Source organism: Anser anser, assembly GCF_964211835.1.
Source record: "Anser anser genome assembly, chromosome: 8".
Lineage (NCBI taxonomy): Eukaryota > Metazoa > Chordata > Aves > Anseriformes > Anatidae > Anser > Anser anser.
In genome coordinates this window covers 29,685,985-29,704,665 of record NC_139728.1, presented here as the reverse complement: position 1 = coordinate 29,704,665, position 18,681 = coordinate 29,685,985, and the positions used below count along the sequence as shown (strand labels likewise).

At 39.8% G+C, this 18,681-nt stretch overlaps 1 protein-coding gene across 4 annotated transcripts in view; it reads right to left on the bottom strand.

Moving 5' to 3' along the window:
• The window catches only part of ATG4C (autophagy related 4C cysteine peptidase), a 28,273-nt gene that overhangs the window by 2,731 nt on the left and 6,861 nt on the right, over positions 1-18,681 (bottom strand). For all 4 annotated transcript variants that reach the window (XM_083846111.1, XM_083846109.1, XM_083846110.1 and 1 more), the window contains 6 exons: positions 17,006-17,336; positions 15,009-15,079; positions 13,382-13,518; positions 7,729-7,807; positions 6,992-7,068; positions 2,573-2,692 (listed from right to left, as the gene is read on the bottom strand). In XM_083846111.1, the coding sequence (XP_083702237.1) occupies positions 2,573-2,692; positions 6,992-7,068; positions 7,729-7,807; positions 13,382-13,518; positions 15,009-15,079; positions 17,006-17,336 (815 nt within the window). The remainder of the gene's footprint in view (positions 1-2,572; positions 2,693-6,991; positions 7,069-7,728; positions 7,808-13,381; positions 13,519-15,008; positions 15,080-17,005; positions 17,337-18,681) is intronic.

Below are 18,681 nucleotides of genomic sequence, written 5' to 3'. Positions count from 1 at the left end.
GAACTCCTAAATACATCAACTAGCCCGACAAGCAGGAGCTGAGTGGTCACTGCAATGATTACCAAGCTACATCTCACTCAGTGATCACAGGTAATAAATACCTGATTTTACCTACTAAGTTCCATTTATTCTATAAAAGTAAATTGTCCAAAACTATGTACTTTATGACTTTGAGAAGGCACCAAAGAGGGCGTTTTGCAAAGTCCAGCTTTTTAAGAGTACTTCACACGCAGCAGTTTTGAAGCTCCATGGATGAGATTGGTTCATATCAGTGCAAAAATTAAGAATACAGATCTATGACATTTATATTACAGCTGAAATGACCCTAGGCAAAGCCAGTGAACAAACTCCAGAAACGTGGTTTCTGCTCCTAGTTTTGCCGGGGATATCCTATGTAATACTAAGTGACCAAGTGTTGGACCCTGGGCCATAACTTAGTATAATAATTCTCTGATAAAGAACACCATTGGACAGATCTGTTTCACTTGCAAGTTCTTTAGGTAACACTGTGATGATTTCTACAGCTTATTTAATAAAAACATCAATATTTTTAGGATTTCAGTGTTAGACAGGACTGACACTGTTGCCACTGCAATAATTCATTTTTGTACTGAGCTGCATCCAAGTTCAATACTCAGTCAGTTCAGTTCTTCAGAGAACTTTCCATTTCTGCTAAGAACCCGGGCTACAAACAGCAAAGCGCAGTTCGGCCCAAGTGGATTATTCATTTGCAGCCGTGGATTTTGGTAAGGGAACAATTCACTGCACTAAGGCAAGGCTGGTATCAGGTAATGCAGTAAAGCAGCAGCAGAGGCTGCAGCCAGGGAGAGGCAGAGCCTTCCTTCCCCGGTGCTGTGCAGGACCGGAGCTTCTTGCTGACCTCCTGGACGTGCCACGTGGAGCCGAGAAGCCAGGCAGGAGTGGCCATGCCTTCTGGGTATTCATGCTGGAAGTAAATCTATTGACTACTTAATTCCAAGTATTATTAAACAGCTTAACAACAGCTACCTAACTAGCAACTACAGAATGTAATTTGGATGGATTTTCACCATTCACTCAATTTGGGCCCTTGATTTCAAATTTCTCTATCATTGAATAAATGATTCATCAGGTTTATCCTCACATAATAAAAGCAAAATATTTCCTCCCACCTCTTATAACACACAAAAGCAGCAGCAATCTGAATTTGTTAGTCTGGCCTACACAGGGCATAGCGAAAGTACGCTATGCTAGTAGTTTGAGAGTTACAGCACTCAAATTGCAAACAAAGGAAAAATAATGGAAGAGAAGGAAAAAACAAAGGATGTGAAGGAAGGACTGAAAGATCATAGGATGTTTTTCACACGGTATTTGTATCCAAACTTCCCTCTGCTATGAAACTTGCTGTGTCTGAAATACGCTGATACAAGATAATGTCATCAATATGAAAGAACTTCTATCCAAAGTGCTAGGAGAGCAGCTCCAAGACTTCAGTCAGACCTGGCTATTTTCACAGCAGATGATTAGGGGAAGAAATGTACTTCATCCCAAACTGAAAAGAAAAGTGGGGGGAAAAAAAAACCTTCCAACGCAGGTGATTTTGTAATTAAGTTTTTACCTCTCCGTATAAGAACTGAAAAAAACAACTTCGAAATCAGCCAAAATCTACAAAATCTTATACCAAGTACTAAGTTTAAAATGCTGTTTCAGCTATAATACTAACATTGCCTAACAGGACATTCAAAATGTTGTACAAACATTAATTCTTGCATACTTATGGTAAGTACTATGGTTTGAATATCAGTATCACAAATATCTTCACTGCCACTGAATCCTTTCAAAGACCTTCTTTAAAATCACAAAGCATGGTTATTGGCTACCACAGTTAATACAACATATTAATAAATCTGTCCTTCAAATATTCATATGCTGGCATAATCAAGAAAAAAAAAAGTCAATTACATTTGGACCTAGGTAAACCTGTACCTGTATTTTTCAAGTGGAAGGACATGATCAGACAGATTTACTGGGTGATACCCGCTCCGTTAACTTCCAAACATGTTACCAAATCATAAGCACGCTGCTTTACATTGAAACGCAATCAGAAAGAGCACTTATGCTAACAAGAAATAATATACAATTTTGGCTTGATCAAATACTTTCATTAAAAAAAAAAAAAAAATCTTCCCAAGGGATTTATTGCCTTTTAAAAATTCCTCATCAGGTACCGGGTAATTCCAGCACCTCGGCAGGGTGGCTGCAGAAATATTTTCACTTCAATAGTGCCACCTCGTGGAGCTGCCATGTGCCATCCTGGCTGCCCGGCTCCGGCTTTGTTTTGAGCCCATCACTTTGCTCCGTTAGCGACAGCCTCACAACATGCAGCTCAGGTTCCGCCCAGGTTTTAGGTATTGGTAAAAACAGATGAAATTAAAAACAATCTGGATTTCTCACATTTATAAATTCAGCAATAAATATCAAGAAAAGAGTTACTGGTATTTAGTAAAGCTGCGCTGATCCTCTGCCCTTACCCCTACACGGTGCACACATGCTGTTCTGGCTGAGGAATCGATTTTGCAACTTCGACACCTACCTTGGTTATTTCTTCAGAAGCCTTCTCAAAGTCCTGCACAGTTCTACAATAAAATCCTATCGTACAGCTCGGATCCATTTTTTTGAATGACATCTTTTTGGGAGACGGACAGTGGAACGACTGCAATTTGCAAGATTAAAAAACAGGAAATGGATTAAGGTTGAGAACGGTACAGAGCAACGCATTTACTTTTTCCTTTTTCTTTAACCGACAGCTTTAACACCCAACCCGCCCTATCACTTGTATTAAACCCCAGCACATGCTCCTGAAGTTGTTTCTTCCAACCCCCACCCAAAGAGGTTCGTGGAATTTGACTCTCCGCATGTGTACAGCCTCTCGCTGTTTGTGCTGCGTTCACCAAACTTGCACGTAGCACCACGTTAGTTTGAAATCTGTCAGGTCCGCCGCTCCAAGCAGCCCTGTATGAATATTCCCAAGGCAGAGGAGGTGAATGCTCTTCTGCAAATTGAATTTGTAACAGCTTTTGCACTATCTTACAATTACTGCTTTACTACCACCGCCCAGTGCCCCTTTCCCTCCCCCAGCCTCTATAAAAGAGGCATAATGGAATAAACCAACCTCATCTATTTGCCTTTAGTGAATGAAATGGGTTAAAAAACATACACACAAAAGGAAGACTGTATTACAAAAGCCCACAAGTATGGAAAAACAAAAGCATGCCCTGCTTTACAAATATTTTTCTCCCTAATGTGGAATCTCGTTCCATGACGAATTACGCTCTGACAGTGCTGTGAACTGATACTAGCAGCAGCCGTGGTACAAAAGGGAAAAAAAAACAACAACAAAACAGAACACTCTTCCCTCCACTTCTCATTCACAGTTCCTGAGAGAAAAGGTAACAAACGTGCCGTTCACCCTCATCATGAAATGTGCTCGTTTGTTACAGGGACCGTAGTTTTGAGTAGCAGCTCCTCGTCTGCAATTATTGCCTAGGTTGAAGCCACCACCTGCGAGGCAGTCCCGGCGGTTCTGCGGCCAGCGGGCAGGGCCAGCCGCTCCGCCAGCCCGTTACACCACGAGCGCTGCTCCTACAGCTGCTCAGCACCACAAACAAACGCTAACACACCGGGGTCGGCACCGCTCCGCGACGGAGAGATGCCCCCCGTACTAAAATGCAGGTTTTATTTTTCCTGAACTTCCCACGGCGCTCCATATTCCCCGCTGACTGCTCCGTGCTGGCTCCTTCCCCGTCTCAGCGCGTGCGGCGTGCCCGCAGCTCCTGGCACAGCGCGGGGCCAGGGCAGCTCGCTGCCACAGCCCCAGCACCACCACCTTTCCTCTGCTGCCATCCGATTTGAGTACAGCAACAGCAGCCGCCGGCAGCTAACATCGAGCAGTCTTTAGGCTAGAACCCATTTGATCTTTAATTCTTTCTTTTTTTTTTTTTTTGGCTCATCAGAAAAGTCAATGTGCAGAAGACGACAGCACTAGTTCCCTACCCGGAGAGTATCTGGCAGTGCAGGAGTTTCACATGTTGAAGGGTATTTCTATCTGCTTATGATTACAAACCTGAGAGGTATTTGCATTAAACCTCTGCTAAAAAAATCTAAGCAAAGATTAGAAATAATATTTATACAAGACTGATTTTTATCATTTGTTGTTTTTTTTTTTTTTCCTAATTCTGTTCAGATTTTCTATGCAGAAGTTGCGGGTTGAATATTCATTCCTGGGTCATCAAATGCACAAACTGAATTCTGCCCTACAGTCACATTTCAACAACAACGTTCCCACTGCACTTCTGCTGTACCGTTCAGGGCAGTGCTCTTAATGCTACACCAATCACTGTACAACAAAAGAAGTGGAGAGGCTTTTTTTTTTTTTCCACTCCTCCAAACAAATGGATTCTGGAAGCCAATACAGAGTGGATTGATTTCCAACTTATTCTGGACAATTTGTCAATTTTGAAAATACTCCCCACAGATAAATCTAACAAGCAACTATCCACACTAAGAAAGCAATTTCTGTTTACTTTTGACATTTCTGGACAAAGATATAATACTATTAAATGCACCAAGCATTAAATTGCAATATATTTTCTGTCTGCAGAAAAGCATTAGGATGCGATCAAGCCAAGCTGGCAGCTTGTGTACCTTCAAAATACATTTTAAAACCTTATTATTTGGAAATTCATATTAATGCCAGCCTGCAGCATAATCTGGAGGATTAGTCATGGGAACAGAAGCCAAAGAGACGTGTACTTTTTGCAGCTTGGCCACTGAGCTCCGGTGTGACCTTAAGGAAGTCACTTCAGCTCTACATCTCTGTGCTCTTCCCACCTTTTGTCTGGCTTACCCAATTAAACTGTAAAATCTTCAGAAGGCACCGTATTTTACAACGGTTATTAGCATAAAGAGGCAAAGATCTTGGTTATAATCTCTGGCTGCTGCCACAATGCAGTAGCAAAATAAGTAGAGAACTGGGACTCTCAGCAACCCTTCTTCCAAATACCTCAACGGGGTAAATTCAATGGTATCTCTGAAAAGAATGAAAGTTTCTGCCTAGGATTATTTTTCATTTTGCTGAATCTAAAACAGCAATTATGTTCCCTATTTATTTATTTATTTTTTTTAATTTAGAACCTTCTAATTTCCTAGAGAACATTAAGATTTCCACATTATACGTCACACCAATTAAAGCACGTTGTTAAGCATAAATACTGAAATCTATGTTAGTATTTGCTTCTAGTTAGCCCCAGGATTTAACATTAGCCCTGTATAAGCCCTTTGATATACGTAATCTCTTTTCCTAGATACTTTTTGATGGTATCTTGATTAAGGTGTTGTGATCAACTTCAAAATATTACCTCCTTGAAAGTGGTATGTTAACAGTTCTTTCTTTTCATGATAGTGCTAGACAGGAACGCTGATGTTCTCTCCATTGTTCTCTCAGTTTAAGTTAACTCTTAGCTGCTATACAAAACAGAAGCCATGACGACGTAGAATTTGATTACATACCGTTTGACTTCCCTTCTAAGCATAACTACTCAATTTAAGATCACCTACCCAGTTCTTGAGCCGTGACTTCCGCTCTTTACAGGACTTTACTGCACACTTTCAAGAATCCTACATTAAGAAACTAGTATTTCAGGGGGGTGGACATAAATACATATTCCTCTTCCTTACTGAAATGCAATATGTTTTTTTTCTGAAGCTCTGTTTCCACGTTTAGGAGTACTTAACTTCACAGAACGCTGGCATGAGGAATCACTACTAATAACCAACTCTGCTCCAGCTCAGTTGATGCTGTCCTAAGCAGTGGATGTTTTCACACTTCACGAAGAGCTGCTCTGAGGTGCCTGGAAGTTCATGCAGAACTTGTCCACGCCAATATCAAAAAGGAGAGTTTGTATGGATGGCACTGAGTGCTTTTACTGCGAGCACCGTGGCTATTGAGCACTTCCGTCTGCAACTGATAATGTTTTCCCATGGTCCTTATAATAGAGTCCTTTAATAACCTCTGTTAAACTCTATCTATTTTCAATGCAAATTATTTGGGAAGAAGTTAAAGAAAAGGGAAAACACTACTCTAAATAAATAAATAATTAAAAAAGCATGATTTTTAACAAGTAAGCATAGCCTGAAAGGACACATCCATTACACCTTGATGCACCCAGAGAAAGTCAAGGCCTAGAGAATGGGAAAGTAAGAACAAACCCAGCAACTATGTTTTCAGACCTGTCAGTTTCTTGGAAACAACTATTCTATAAAAATAGCTTGAGTAAAAATAATAATAAAACTTGTTAAAAGAAACAGTTGAGAAGAGTTGAGTATTGTTCATCCAGTCAATGACAAACCTCACTGCTCGGCCTTAGTAATTTCACTTGTAAGAAGCTATAAAAGTGACCTGCAAAGTGGTGAGAAGCAAAAGTTACATTTTAAATAACCACCTACTCCAGTATAGAAATATTAAGAATTCCTGGATAAACCTATATAAACTCCGGTTCCAAACTGACTACAGGCACCTACTGTTGAACACTTCAGTAATTCTCTCAATAATGTCCATTGCAACTTGAAGTTACAATAAATTATAAAAACATGACCAAAAAGATAAACTAACCCAATACAAATCCAACTAAATCACACTTAAGATCTCCAAATATTGTCTATTTTCTATTTTCTCTGATGGAAAAATACGTAAGGAAACTGGTATCTAGTTTTGAGATTTTCCAATCATTGAAAAGAAACAGACAAAGGTTAATGACATAAAAATTAAAAGCTCATGTTGAATTTTTAACCTCTGGTCATTTTTGTTGATTATAGGCCTATAAAGAAGGGCAGAACTTTGATAAATAACATGTAACTGTAAAACCATAAAGATGCAGCTAGCTAGAACATCTCTAAATAATTAGTGTTTGATTCATATGGGAAGAAAACAGTGCCAGGTCTATATCCATACTACCTCAAGAGGGAAATCCTTTATGCTGACATCTACAAAAGATTGGCAGTAATGAGGATCCATGTAAATCAAACTGTCATCTACAAGGACAAAACAGAAGACAAGTAATTCAAAAAACACCTTATTATTACACTGCTTACAATCCAATTTCTATGCAGAAAAGCTGAAAAAAACGCCAGCAAGTAACTGCTTGCCAGGCTGATATTCATTGACTGAAGCATAGGTTTTTGCAGGACAGATTAACTTTTGCATAATCAAATATGCTTGTATAAGCAGAATTTTTATAAAGTGATGAGACTGTCATTTAATTTTTGGTGATAAAATTACTTTTACAAACACACAATTATATTCTGGAGTTTGCATATGAAAAATGCATTGTGCTGCTTCATCCTGACAGGAAGAATATATTGCTTGTCATTTAGGCATCAACTAACACCACTTAAACTAGTAAAAAGTAAATATGTAAATAAGAACTGCCAGACAGTAACAGCAAAGGCTCCTGAAGTTTGGTGAAATGGATAAATTATGCCTTGTTTATGCAACAAGGGAAATTAAATGTACATTTTACAGAATCCAATTATTGTATGAGGTAAATGACAAATGACTGGACTTTGGTAGATATGATGAATTAATAAGGTACTCATTTTGCTATTTTAATCATGCTATTTCCCACTGGCCCTATATTAACATCCTAACTCCTAAAGCAAAATATTGAAGAGACATAACATTAAAACACTAACCTTGAAATCCAGCAAAGTAATATGACTGCTTGGGTTTGCCACCAATGATACCAACACAATACTCAAGGCTTAAAATTCCCTACAAGCAAAACATTAAATAATTAGAACAGTGTTAAACAGAAAAAAATGTTAAACTAAATTAAAATCTGCTCTTACTTTACTGTTTTTAGGCAAATTATTTTCCCCTTTTTTTCCTTTAAAAACAAACAAACGAAAACAAAACAAAAACCAGTTGACTTCCAGATTTTCTGGGACTCGACTCAATTTTATAAGCTTACAGCTGATCAAAGTGAAAGCCTGCCACCAGACATTCCAGAGAAACGGAGAAATTCTCCTTTTTCCTGAGATGCTCATACATTGAGAGAATTGACAGTATTATTTTGGGGGAGGAGACAAAACACAATGTCATAAAAGTTCAGCGCAGGTTGCATAGTCAAAAGATAATCAAAATATTCAGATTTTCAGAGTTTATATACTTTTACATTCCAGGGCCTTGGAGGCTCTCCTCTTTTTGCATTCAAATGTCGAAGTCTGTCTGGAGCAGGGTATGAACTTTTACATCCACAGGGAGAAATGCCGTCGAAGCAATAGGAACTAGAAAATACAGCTCTAAAAACAGCAGCCCAAAGAACGAGATAAGAGAGAGAGAGAGAACAGAAAAGCCCATCAACGTTATGATGTTCTGACCACGAAGATAGGGAATTGGAGCCGTCAGTAGCTTGCCTCTTTGAGAAAGATGCATCACAAATACACCTATGGGGATGTAAAGAGAGGTGGGACGAAATCCCAGAATCATTTTTATCTGGGGGTGCAGAGGAAGGAATGCGCTCTCCTGGCCGTTGCAACTAGGAGCTACTAAGGACTAAGCTACTAAGGTTGGGGGAGCCACAGGCCACAGTCACACGAGTGCTGCCAGCGTATTTCTGCTCCTTCACGTTGTAAAGAGCTGGGAACTGCAATACGTGTCTGTGCTATCATACAAACCGAGCAGACGTATCATTATTTAACGAAACAGCGACTTTACAGCTACACCTTCTCGTGCTGGGGAGGAGGATCTACCTGCAGGCACACGGCTTTGCCAAGTAAGAACATTTCAGTAGTGTAAATGACTGAAATTCCTGTTACCCACAAGCTCTGGATGCAGTCGCAGACAACGAACACCAAAGAAAAGCTCTTGAGGTTTCTGCGGAGGCTGTTCAGGACGTTACTGCCCCCGGCTCTGCCTGCAATGCCCTCTCCCTGCACGTCCAGCCTCAGCCGCCCTGCTCAGCGCAGGACTTCAACACCCTGGAGGCCCTTGGGGGAAGTGGCATGGCTGAGGAACGGGCGCTTTTGCTTCTCCTGCTCCTTCATCAGGAGGAGGCGTTGACCTTGCCTTGCCTTAGAGTGAAATAATACAATCACCCAGAGAAGCAAAAGGCTTCTTGTTAAGACAGCCCCAATGCCAAAGAAACACTCAAAAACATACCTCTGCCACCAACTGAAACCAAACGTACTCATACCCTGTGCCTCATTTTAAAAAAGGTATCAGGAGAAAACAAAAACAAAACCTGCAATAGCAAAAATATTCTGAAAATAGTTTTAGGAAAATACATCAGCTGTTAAAGCAGCATTATTAATGTTACTGCTTACAGTAAAGGTTCTGGTGAAAATTATAAGAATGGAGAGATGCCACCATTATGTGTTTGGTTTGTTTATTTATTTTTAATTAAGGGAAATTAAAAAAAAAAACAACACAAAGGATAATCACCTCCCATTTGAGGTAGAACTGACACTTCCCAGGCACTTGCCATTAAGACTTGCTTTCCTGGTTGTGTCACCACCTGGGAGTTCCTCATTTCCCTCGTTTATTACAGTAAGTACCCACAAAGGAATGAAAGTAGGCACGGAGGTCCTTCCCCCTTCCCTCCAACATATTTCTACTGCTCTTCCTTTCACGAGGCTCTGTTTCTTCACAGGACTTATTAGGATATTTGTGAGCGTTCAGTCCTGGCTTAACAAAGCTCTCCATGAGTTATCCTACCAGCTGCAGAGGGAGCTGAATTCAACACTGAGTAGTTCTGAAAGCTGAGCCCGACTGTTCCAATAAAACAAGCCCAAGACCATTAAATACTCCGAAAACTGAGCAGCCTTTAAACATCAGTAAACCACAGGGGTTCCTGGTGGCACTAGACAAATCTTGGATCCACAGCTTGGATGCTGGCCCAAACTGGGACAGCAATCCAGAAGACAATCACTTGAGCTAAAATGAAATCTCCATCAGCTGGCGGTCATATCCACATCCTCTCCTCTAAGAGATCAGCCATTACACTTATAACCAGTACTTTATTGTTGTCCGAACAGGGAACATTTCTCTCAGCAAAATGATTGATATTTCCTGTTCTAATAAGGCCAAGGCTTCTTGTTGAGATATTTTTTTCCCTACTTAGACAATAAAGTAATAATAATATAATAATAAAATAATGTAACATAACAAAAACCTTTGTACCTAAGACGCTAGCAGGTCAGCTTCACTGTGGTTTATACAGGTTAAGAGAATATGCTTATTTAAAACATGACTGAGAGGACTTTTTTAGAAAATGTTCTTTGATGGCTTAACATTACAGAAGGTTTAGGCGGATGAGAGGCAAAGGCTGAAACGGCTCAGGAGGACACATTCTCTGCCAGTGAAACAGGAAGAGAGCAAAGCTATTTAGAGTAATGAATAACTGTTTCATCTATGGAAATTCCCTTGTAAAACTGAATTATAAAATATTTATCAATTTTCATCCATAAATATAAAATCCTTTGTAAAAATTACCTCTTCTACTACATGGTAAAATCTGCATTTTTAACTTTAAGCCAGACCCCGAGAAATTCAGTCACTGCTCAGCGAACAGCCAAGACGGAGAGCGGAGTGACTGATACACGCAATCGAAAGCCCTCTTATCACAGTCTCCATCACGAGCAAGGGCAAGAGGCAGCCCCGGCCCTGGTATCTGAGCAGCAGCAGTCACCTGGGTAAGGCCAGCTGTGCAAAGCAAACTGGGATGATGTGACTGTGCTTTGAAACCCGGTGCCATGAAAATATATTTCACTCCGGCAAAAGGAGTGCTTTTGGCAGCTAAATTGAAGAAAGCAGGGCAGAACTGGCCACTGCCACCCATCAATCATAAAAGGCAGCATTAAAGAACCAGAGCCACTTTTCTTTAGCTGAGGAAGCCTTAGGAAAGTTGCGAAAGCAACTGTTTGTTAGCTCACATGCGAAGGCACCATGTATTTTCCTGGATGTGACCGACTCAAAGGCTCTTTTGTAGTTTACACTCTAAGTACACAGTAAGGTTGTTGTAGATCATGTGTACAACCACAGGGGCTGATTGTAACTGGTCAGAACTAACCACAAAAGAATTTAAACTTTTCAAAGAAAAAAAAAATCTAAAAATATAAGGAAAAAAAATCATGAAAGAAAGGCTATTTAAGAGTTCATCACTTAAATGAAAGGCTTCATCCCTCTGTCTCCCCGTACCATTAAAAACAAACGCATTTTCCTGAAATTCTGTAGAGGTGAAACAGTCACAAAGACAGATGACATAAAGAAAAGACTGACTCTCAGATTTTGCAGGACAAGAAGGTGATCCGAGACAGCCAGCACAGCTTCACCAAAGACAAACCATGCCTGACCAATGTGGTGGCCTTCTATGGGGTGACTGCGTCAGTTGACAAGGGAAGACCGACCGATGGCATCTACCTGGAGTCCTGTGAGGCCTTGGACACGGTCCCACACGACATCCTGGTCTCCAAATTGGAGAGAGATGGGTTCAGTGGGTGGGCTGTTCAGTGGATCGGGAATTGGCTTGAAGGCCTCACTCAGAGAGTGGTGGTCAATGGCTCCGTGTCCAGGTGGAGGTGACGAGCGGTGTCCCTCAGGGGTCTGGGACCAGTGCTGTTGAATATCTCTATCAACAACACAGACAGTGGGATCGAGTGCGCCCTCAGCAAGTTGGCAGATGGCACCAAGCTGAGTGGGGCAGTCGATACACAGGAGGAAGGGATGCCATCCAAAGGGACCTGGACAAGCTGGAGAAGTTGGCCCATGTGAACTCAGTGAGGTTCAAGAAGTCCAAGCGCAGGGTGCTGGGGCAATCCCAGACATGAGGACAGATTGGGAGAAGAACTCCCTGAGAGCAGCCCCATGGAGAGAGACTTGGGGATCTGGTGGAGTAAAAGCTTGACATGAGCCAGCATCATCCTGGGCTGTATCAAAAGAGGAGTGGCCAGCAGGGGAGGGAGGTGATTGCCCTCCTCTGCCCTCAGGAGGCCTCACTTGGAGCACTGCGTCCAGATCTGCGGCCCCCAGCACAAGAAGGGTGTGGGGCTGTTAGAGCAGAGGAGGGCCATGAGCATGCTCAGAGGGCTGGAGCACCTCTCCGACGAAGAGACAAGGAGCTGGGGCTGTTCAGCCTGGAAAAGAGAAGGCTCTGGGATGACCTCTTTGCAGCTTTTCAGTACTTAACGGGGGCTTATAAAAACAGACAGAGAGCAACTTTTTACTCAGGCAGATGGTAGGGCAAGGGTGAATGGTTTTAAACTGAAAGAGGGGAGATTTAGATGAGATGTTAGGAGGGAATTCTTCACTCAGAGGGTGGCGAGGCACTGGAACAGGTTGCCCAGACTGGTTGTGGATGCCCCATCCCTGGAGGTGTTCAAGACCAGGTTGGATGGGGCCTTGACAAACCTGATCTGGTGGGTGGCATCCTGCACGTGGCAGGGGGGTGGACCAGACGCAGGTGATTTTTAAGGTCTCTTCCAACCCAAGTCACTCTGTGACTTTATACATACCACTAAAGCGTGCAATTTTAAAAATTAGAATAGAATTTAAAGACAGTATTTCCTACGATAAACGGCATCATGGAAAAAGATTAAGCAGCCGGGCTAAGAGAACCCTCTCTCACTAAGCCAAATAATCTCGTGCTGAAGGCGCAGGAGATGGTCCACTGTGTTACAGCCCATCTTCAAGCGTTAGCTCCGTAAGTGGAGCCTCCACCAAAAAAAAAGAGGACAGCATAAACCTTTCTTCTGAAGTTTTACTCTTTTTTTTTCCCCAGTTCATTTTTATTTGTGGTGACTGCTTGCTGCTTCTGCATCACTGTCCTTAGAAGCATTCATCCTACTGTCCACATAGCGAAACAATAGTGGAAGTTATGACTAACGGTGTCAAAAAATGCTACCCTCTCTCATAAGGGGAAGAAAATGAAAAAGGTAAGAACGGACAAGAAACAACCTTAAGCCATTTGACATTTCAGAAAATAAGAAAACAGATTAAGGTGTTTGGTATGTTTATATTTTAAAACGCTGACTGATACTTATAGCACAACTCTGGCAGCATATGTAGCTAAATTACCATTTATAATTTGAGCCACTACATTAATGTCTTTTCAGGTAGCTACTTCAGGAGCAGAACAGTTTTCACTGCTTTCCCAAGGGACATCATGTGCTCTGCAATTATGTCTGATCTTGTAATAGGGAAATTTAAAATCTGTAAAGTCAAACTTTACAACCTTCAACTGTAAAATCACCACCACACATTTAATAGGTAGAAGATTACCATCGTCAAGTCTCTTTTCATATCACCTAGTGCTACGATTTGAAAAATGATTGAACTCTCATTTCATACCTTTACAAACTCTAAGTAGTCCATGTTTGTTCTCTCTCCACCGAGTCTCACAGGAACTAATATAATTACAGCTTTTGTGTCTGTTTTCTCAGAATCCGTACAAGAACACTGTCTGTCAATAACGTCTGAACTGTAGACTGGAAAGAAACACAAAAATATTCATATTTAAGACACATCTGCTAGTTTTTACAAAGACACACCTTCAAAATGACACCACTAAGTCTGACAAACTATTTGTAGTCCTTTGAAAACATTGCTGTCTTCCTGAAATATAACTCCTGAGCGACTCTGATAAAAGATAGTGTTATGCTTCCTTATTTTCAGCAATATCTTATAATAATCAACTGCTGCTGAGGTAGCACACATTGCCAGGAAAATGCAGCAGGAGTAGGTTAAGGAGAGAGCCAATAAATATTTATTCACAATTTCTTCTAAAAGGAGTAATTTAAAACTTGAAAGCCTATAACTAACAGAAACATAAACACATTAAAGGAAAAAAAGACAATAACTGATTTTAATATTTATGTTCACTGTCTGAAGTTAATACAACACAGTCCTTGAAAAATGAGTGAAAAAACTTAAATGTAGTATTACTGCGTATTCCCTCCAAATTAAAGGGATATGAAAATCATCACCAGGACAAAGAAATGAAAAATAAATAGAATTTTCTAAGTTTCCATTGTCATTGTAAGTCAGGTGAAGCTGGTTTGAGGCATATGATTAAAGAGTGTCTCTTTAAAACTAGCCTGATTGATTACACACACATACTTTTCCTTCCTGTCCTATCAAGATCGGTTACGATATAACTAAAATTTCTGGCAGCTAAACATGGCTACTAAAAGTAATGCACTGTGCTGGATTTGAAAGACTGTAGTCATTACTGTAAAGTTTCACCACATGTTTATTTTATCTTGTCATCACTTCCTGCTCCCGAACATCCAGGGCTCTAAGCTCCTCTGCCTGCTATTGATTATTTAAAATGCCACGCTGCAGCAGAGGAAAGGTTACCACACGCCCTGGGTCGCTATCCTGCTCGCATCTCTGAACTCAAAGCAAAAATGACTTCTTACTATTCTAAGAGACTGGTGCAGATTTTTTTTTTTAACAGTGTATATATATTTGTTTGTTTGTTTGTTTTAAGAAGCCTGTGATGTAAAAGAGAAGATAAAATGTAACTAACAAATCTATTCCAACTGAAATTAAGTATTTTTATATTACTTGGGGTAGTTATTTTTAGGAAGATACAGAAGCTGTTACTAGCTTATTACTTAAGCAACATTGAAACAGAGTACAAAAAAGAGTAACTAATGTAAATCTTCAGACTCCTCAATTAAAAAGTTATTACGGGCGGATTGTAAGAAGTTTTCTTTCTGGATTCTGAATTTCATTATCTTAATAAGAAACCAAACAAGCAACATGTACAGCTTTCAAGTCGTGATGCCCGATTCTCAAACAAAAGAACAAACACCTGCCTCTACCAAGAACCCCTTTGTCTACATAATCTCAATTCTGTGGATCCATTTTTGCATTTATTTTTTTTCTTTATAGCTCCATTGTTGAGTGCTTACTGAAAGGCATAAAGAGCATCTAAAATGTTTCCAAAAATCTACATAGTCACAACATTTACCTGTACAATCCTGAGCAACATAGACTGTTACTCCTCGTAGCTCAGGGTCTCTGGCTTCTTCAACAGCTTTTCTAAGTACAAACACAAAACTATCATCTCTGATTTTAGAGAAATTCACATTAAATAAACACATATTATTTCATTTTTAGAAACAGGTTGTTTTTAATTGTTCTGCTTTTTATTTATTTTTTTAAATTCAAAACACCTTCCATTTCAGATCAATACAGATGGAGGTTGATTTTTAAAAACAAACAAAACCACACAAACAATAACACTGGATACCCAGATCCAGTACATATGGCAGTAGTTTTTTTCCCAAACAAAGGTAACAGTGCCTGGCCATTTAGAAGAAACAATGAAAAAACACATACACATTTAAAAAAAAAAAAACAACCACACACACATTGACTTACAATGAAATTCATACTCATCTACCTAATGTCTTTCAGTTTATAGCAATTTTTGTTTGTGTATCAGTATAATAAAGGCTAAATTTGCTGACAAAATTATTATTTTCAACTTGATAAATCTCTAGTTGACCTCAGTTCGTATAACTAGCCACAAATTAGCACCCCATGTCTATTGAAATAAACGCTAGCACATAAAAGGCTATAGGGTTTTACCAAAACTTTCAAAGACATAATTGCAGTATTAGACTATCCTCAAAAGAATAAGAGTAATGGACCTAAAAACTAAAGAGAAAATGTATGTCGATAGTCTGAAGCATGATCATCAATCAAGGACAACATTTGTAAAGAAATTAAACTGTTCAAAATAGAAGATTAGCCTTTGACTTCCAATACATGCTTGCATTAAATGGTCACTATCCCTTTATTTCACAATATATTTTGAGGAATCGTTTAACACAGCCATTCTCAAGTTATGAGAGTGCTATACGTTGTTAGTACTGCTGTAAGGGGAAAGGAGATCTAGGAACGGAAAGCTCTGTGGTGTTTAAAATCACCGGTGGGTTTACGTTAAATGGAACGCTGGGCCAAATTTTTTCCCCGCTATCTATTCGGTAAACAGGCTACTGAAATTTAAAGCAAGCAAAAAGAATTCTGACAGTTTCTGTTATCAGGAAAAAAAATAGAAGGAAACGCATAGGTAATGCTAACCTGCCACATCACTCTGTGCATTTGCATGTATGCTCACATACATCAGAGCATTTCATGATTTGTTTCACTTCGGCCGAGTATGTTTGGATGCTAATTATCAAACTGTTCCCTCTACATATACATAGATTAACAGAGGAACTTTCACTTCTGATGCTTAAATGACTTCTTAGTCATTCAGTTTATAGGTAAACTGGAATCTGCTACGAGCGTAAGTATATATGACTATAAAAAACCCCAAATCAGTAATATTCAAAGAAATGGTATATAAAGGCACACAGTATGGAGAAATTTGACTTTCGACTTTTTTTTTAAACCACACTGAATGTCACAGACCCTTTACTTTTACTGTGATACAATTATAATATTAATAGTCCCATACATTTACAGTTTCACAAGAATTTGATATGTGCAAAGAAATGCTGAAAACATCAATTTTAGCTCTGACATTTCATTACACTATCAGTACATTACAGCCCCCAGGTTACAGTATAAAAAAAAAAAATCTATAATGTTATGCATGTTCCAAGGTTGAAAGAGTGGTTAGTTTTTAGAACATTTCATTAAATGCAGCTCTACTTAAAAGCCCAGGTTTGGGAGAGACCTTGGGACTCTTACTGCACAACGTACAGGAAAACAGGAATGTTGTTTTTTTCCTGAAATACGACTGAACGGTGGCTCAGAGTTTAATTCCTGTACCTACTGCTATTTCCATTCCCGTCTCTGAAAAAACTCTAGAACTGCTGCTAATATGGACATTTTACAAAGCCAATAATGAACAGCTAGATGCTCAATTAAGCTCAAGTAATCTCATGACACGTTGAAATGCTTCTCCTGTAATGGGCAAGGCACGATAACAACAAAGAATAAAGATACTTTTACCTTAAAATGTGTGCAACAACAGCAGGCCCGTACCAATCTCCAGCGATTTTTCCAGACTTCTTTCCGTATTCTATTAGCTGATGTAAGCCAAAAGCTGCCAGCGGAGAGTCGCCAAACCAAGAAATTATTTTTCTATGATAAACTTCATTTCTCATTTCATTGTCGCCACAGTTTCTCCTTAGTGTTCCCCGATGATGGTTTGACAGGATCTTGGGTTCTCTTTCTGCTGTAAGCGATGCTTCGAATGATGCTGTCAGCTTTTTAACTGTATGGGCCGTCCAGGATTCAGAATCTGAATTCTCAATGTCCAACGCATCTGGCCAGACCCAGGCTGCAGCAGGAAATGTTAAGATGCAGATTAGGCTTACTGTTAACTTTTGGTATAATCAGCAAAGCACACCCCCCTCTCCCCCCAGGTTCCTCAGACCGATAATATGGACTTTATATACCAAGATGCAAATGTCACTGCTAAAACGTAAACAAAGGACTAAACCGCAACATAATTTGCTTTTATTTTCTGCTGTATGACAGGAGAAAAAAAATACAACTAACAGTAACTTTCATTAGCTATTTATGCTATCTGGTATAGTAGGTTACTCAGTTAATATATAAAAGACGTACCTGATCACAAGGCACAGAACAGAACAACCTTGCATATTAAAAATACAAAAGTTAGCTATTAAGTACCATTTAGTTTTACTCAAGTCAATCAAGAAGCTTCAAAGCCTGGTTTTTATTGTTCTGGTCTGTCAGTTATTAAAAAAAGACAAAAGTGGGGAATTCCTCATTTAAAACAAACGCTGCTTGCTGGCACAAAGCAGAGCAGCAGAAAAATGCAAAGATTCCTTTAGTTAATACATTTGTCAATTCTTAGATTTACCTAGCTTCCAAGACAAACTTTTTTAACTGTTATTCAGCACGGTACCTACAGCATGCATTTCCAGCAAGAGGTCTCTCTTACAATGCATCCTACATGCCTCGTTCCTATTAATAGCATAATGGTGGTTCAGCACATCTAGAGAACAGCAAGGCTTCACTTGTCAGATGACTCAAAGTCTCTCCCACAGGTCTATTTGCAACACGGAGCATGTGAGGAAGTCTCTGAAACACAGTGAACTTACTGCTAGGCCAGAAAATATTCCGAAGGCCTGCAGGGAGCACCCCAGAGTGCAGAGGGGAAGGCTGCCACAGCCAAGCGAGGAACAACCCCTAAGGACAAGGTGCTCCATGTAACAGCATCAGGGCCCTTGCTACTCCTGTCCTGTGAGCTTCAAATTTAAGCCTGTCTTGAGATTTAAGCCTGTCTTGAGCACAGGCACTTCAAAGTAAACTTACCAGTGCCTTAATATTTAAAATAAAAACTTATTTACAACATCACTCAGCGATATCTGGAACCTTCCACGCAGCAGTGAACTGTGAGTATTCCAGCTGGTAACTGCAGGCAAGTTTTGCTTTGTAACAGAAACAATACCATTAAACTATAATGAAAACATCTCTGGGAAAAGAGTAAGCAGCAATGAAAAACTTCATGTAAACACTTAAATCTGTTTAAAAAGCTACCCAAACCTCATAAAAAGCTTTCCAAAAGATAATTCACCAGCTGTCAGAAGACTACGTAATGAGAAAAGTAGTCCGGAAAGACCATACATACTCCAATTTTCTACACATTTGGATTG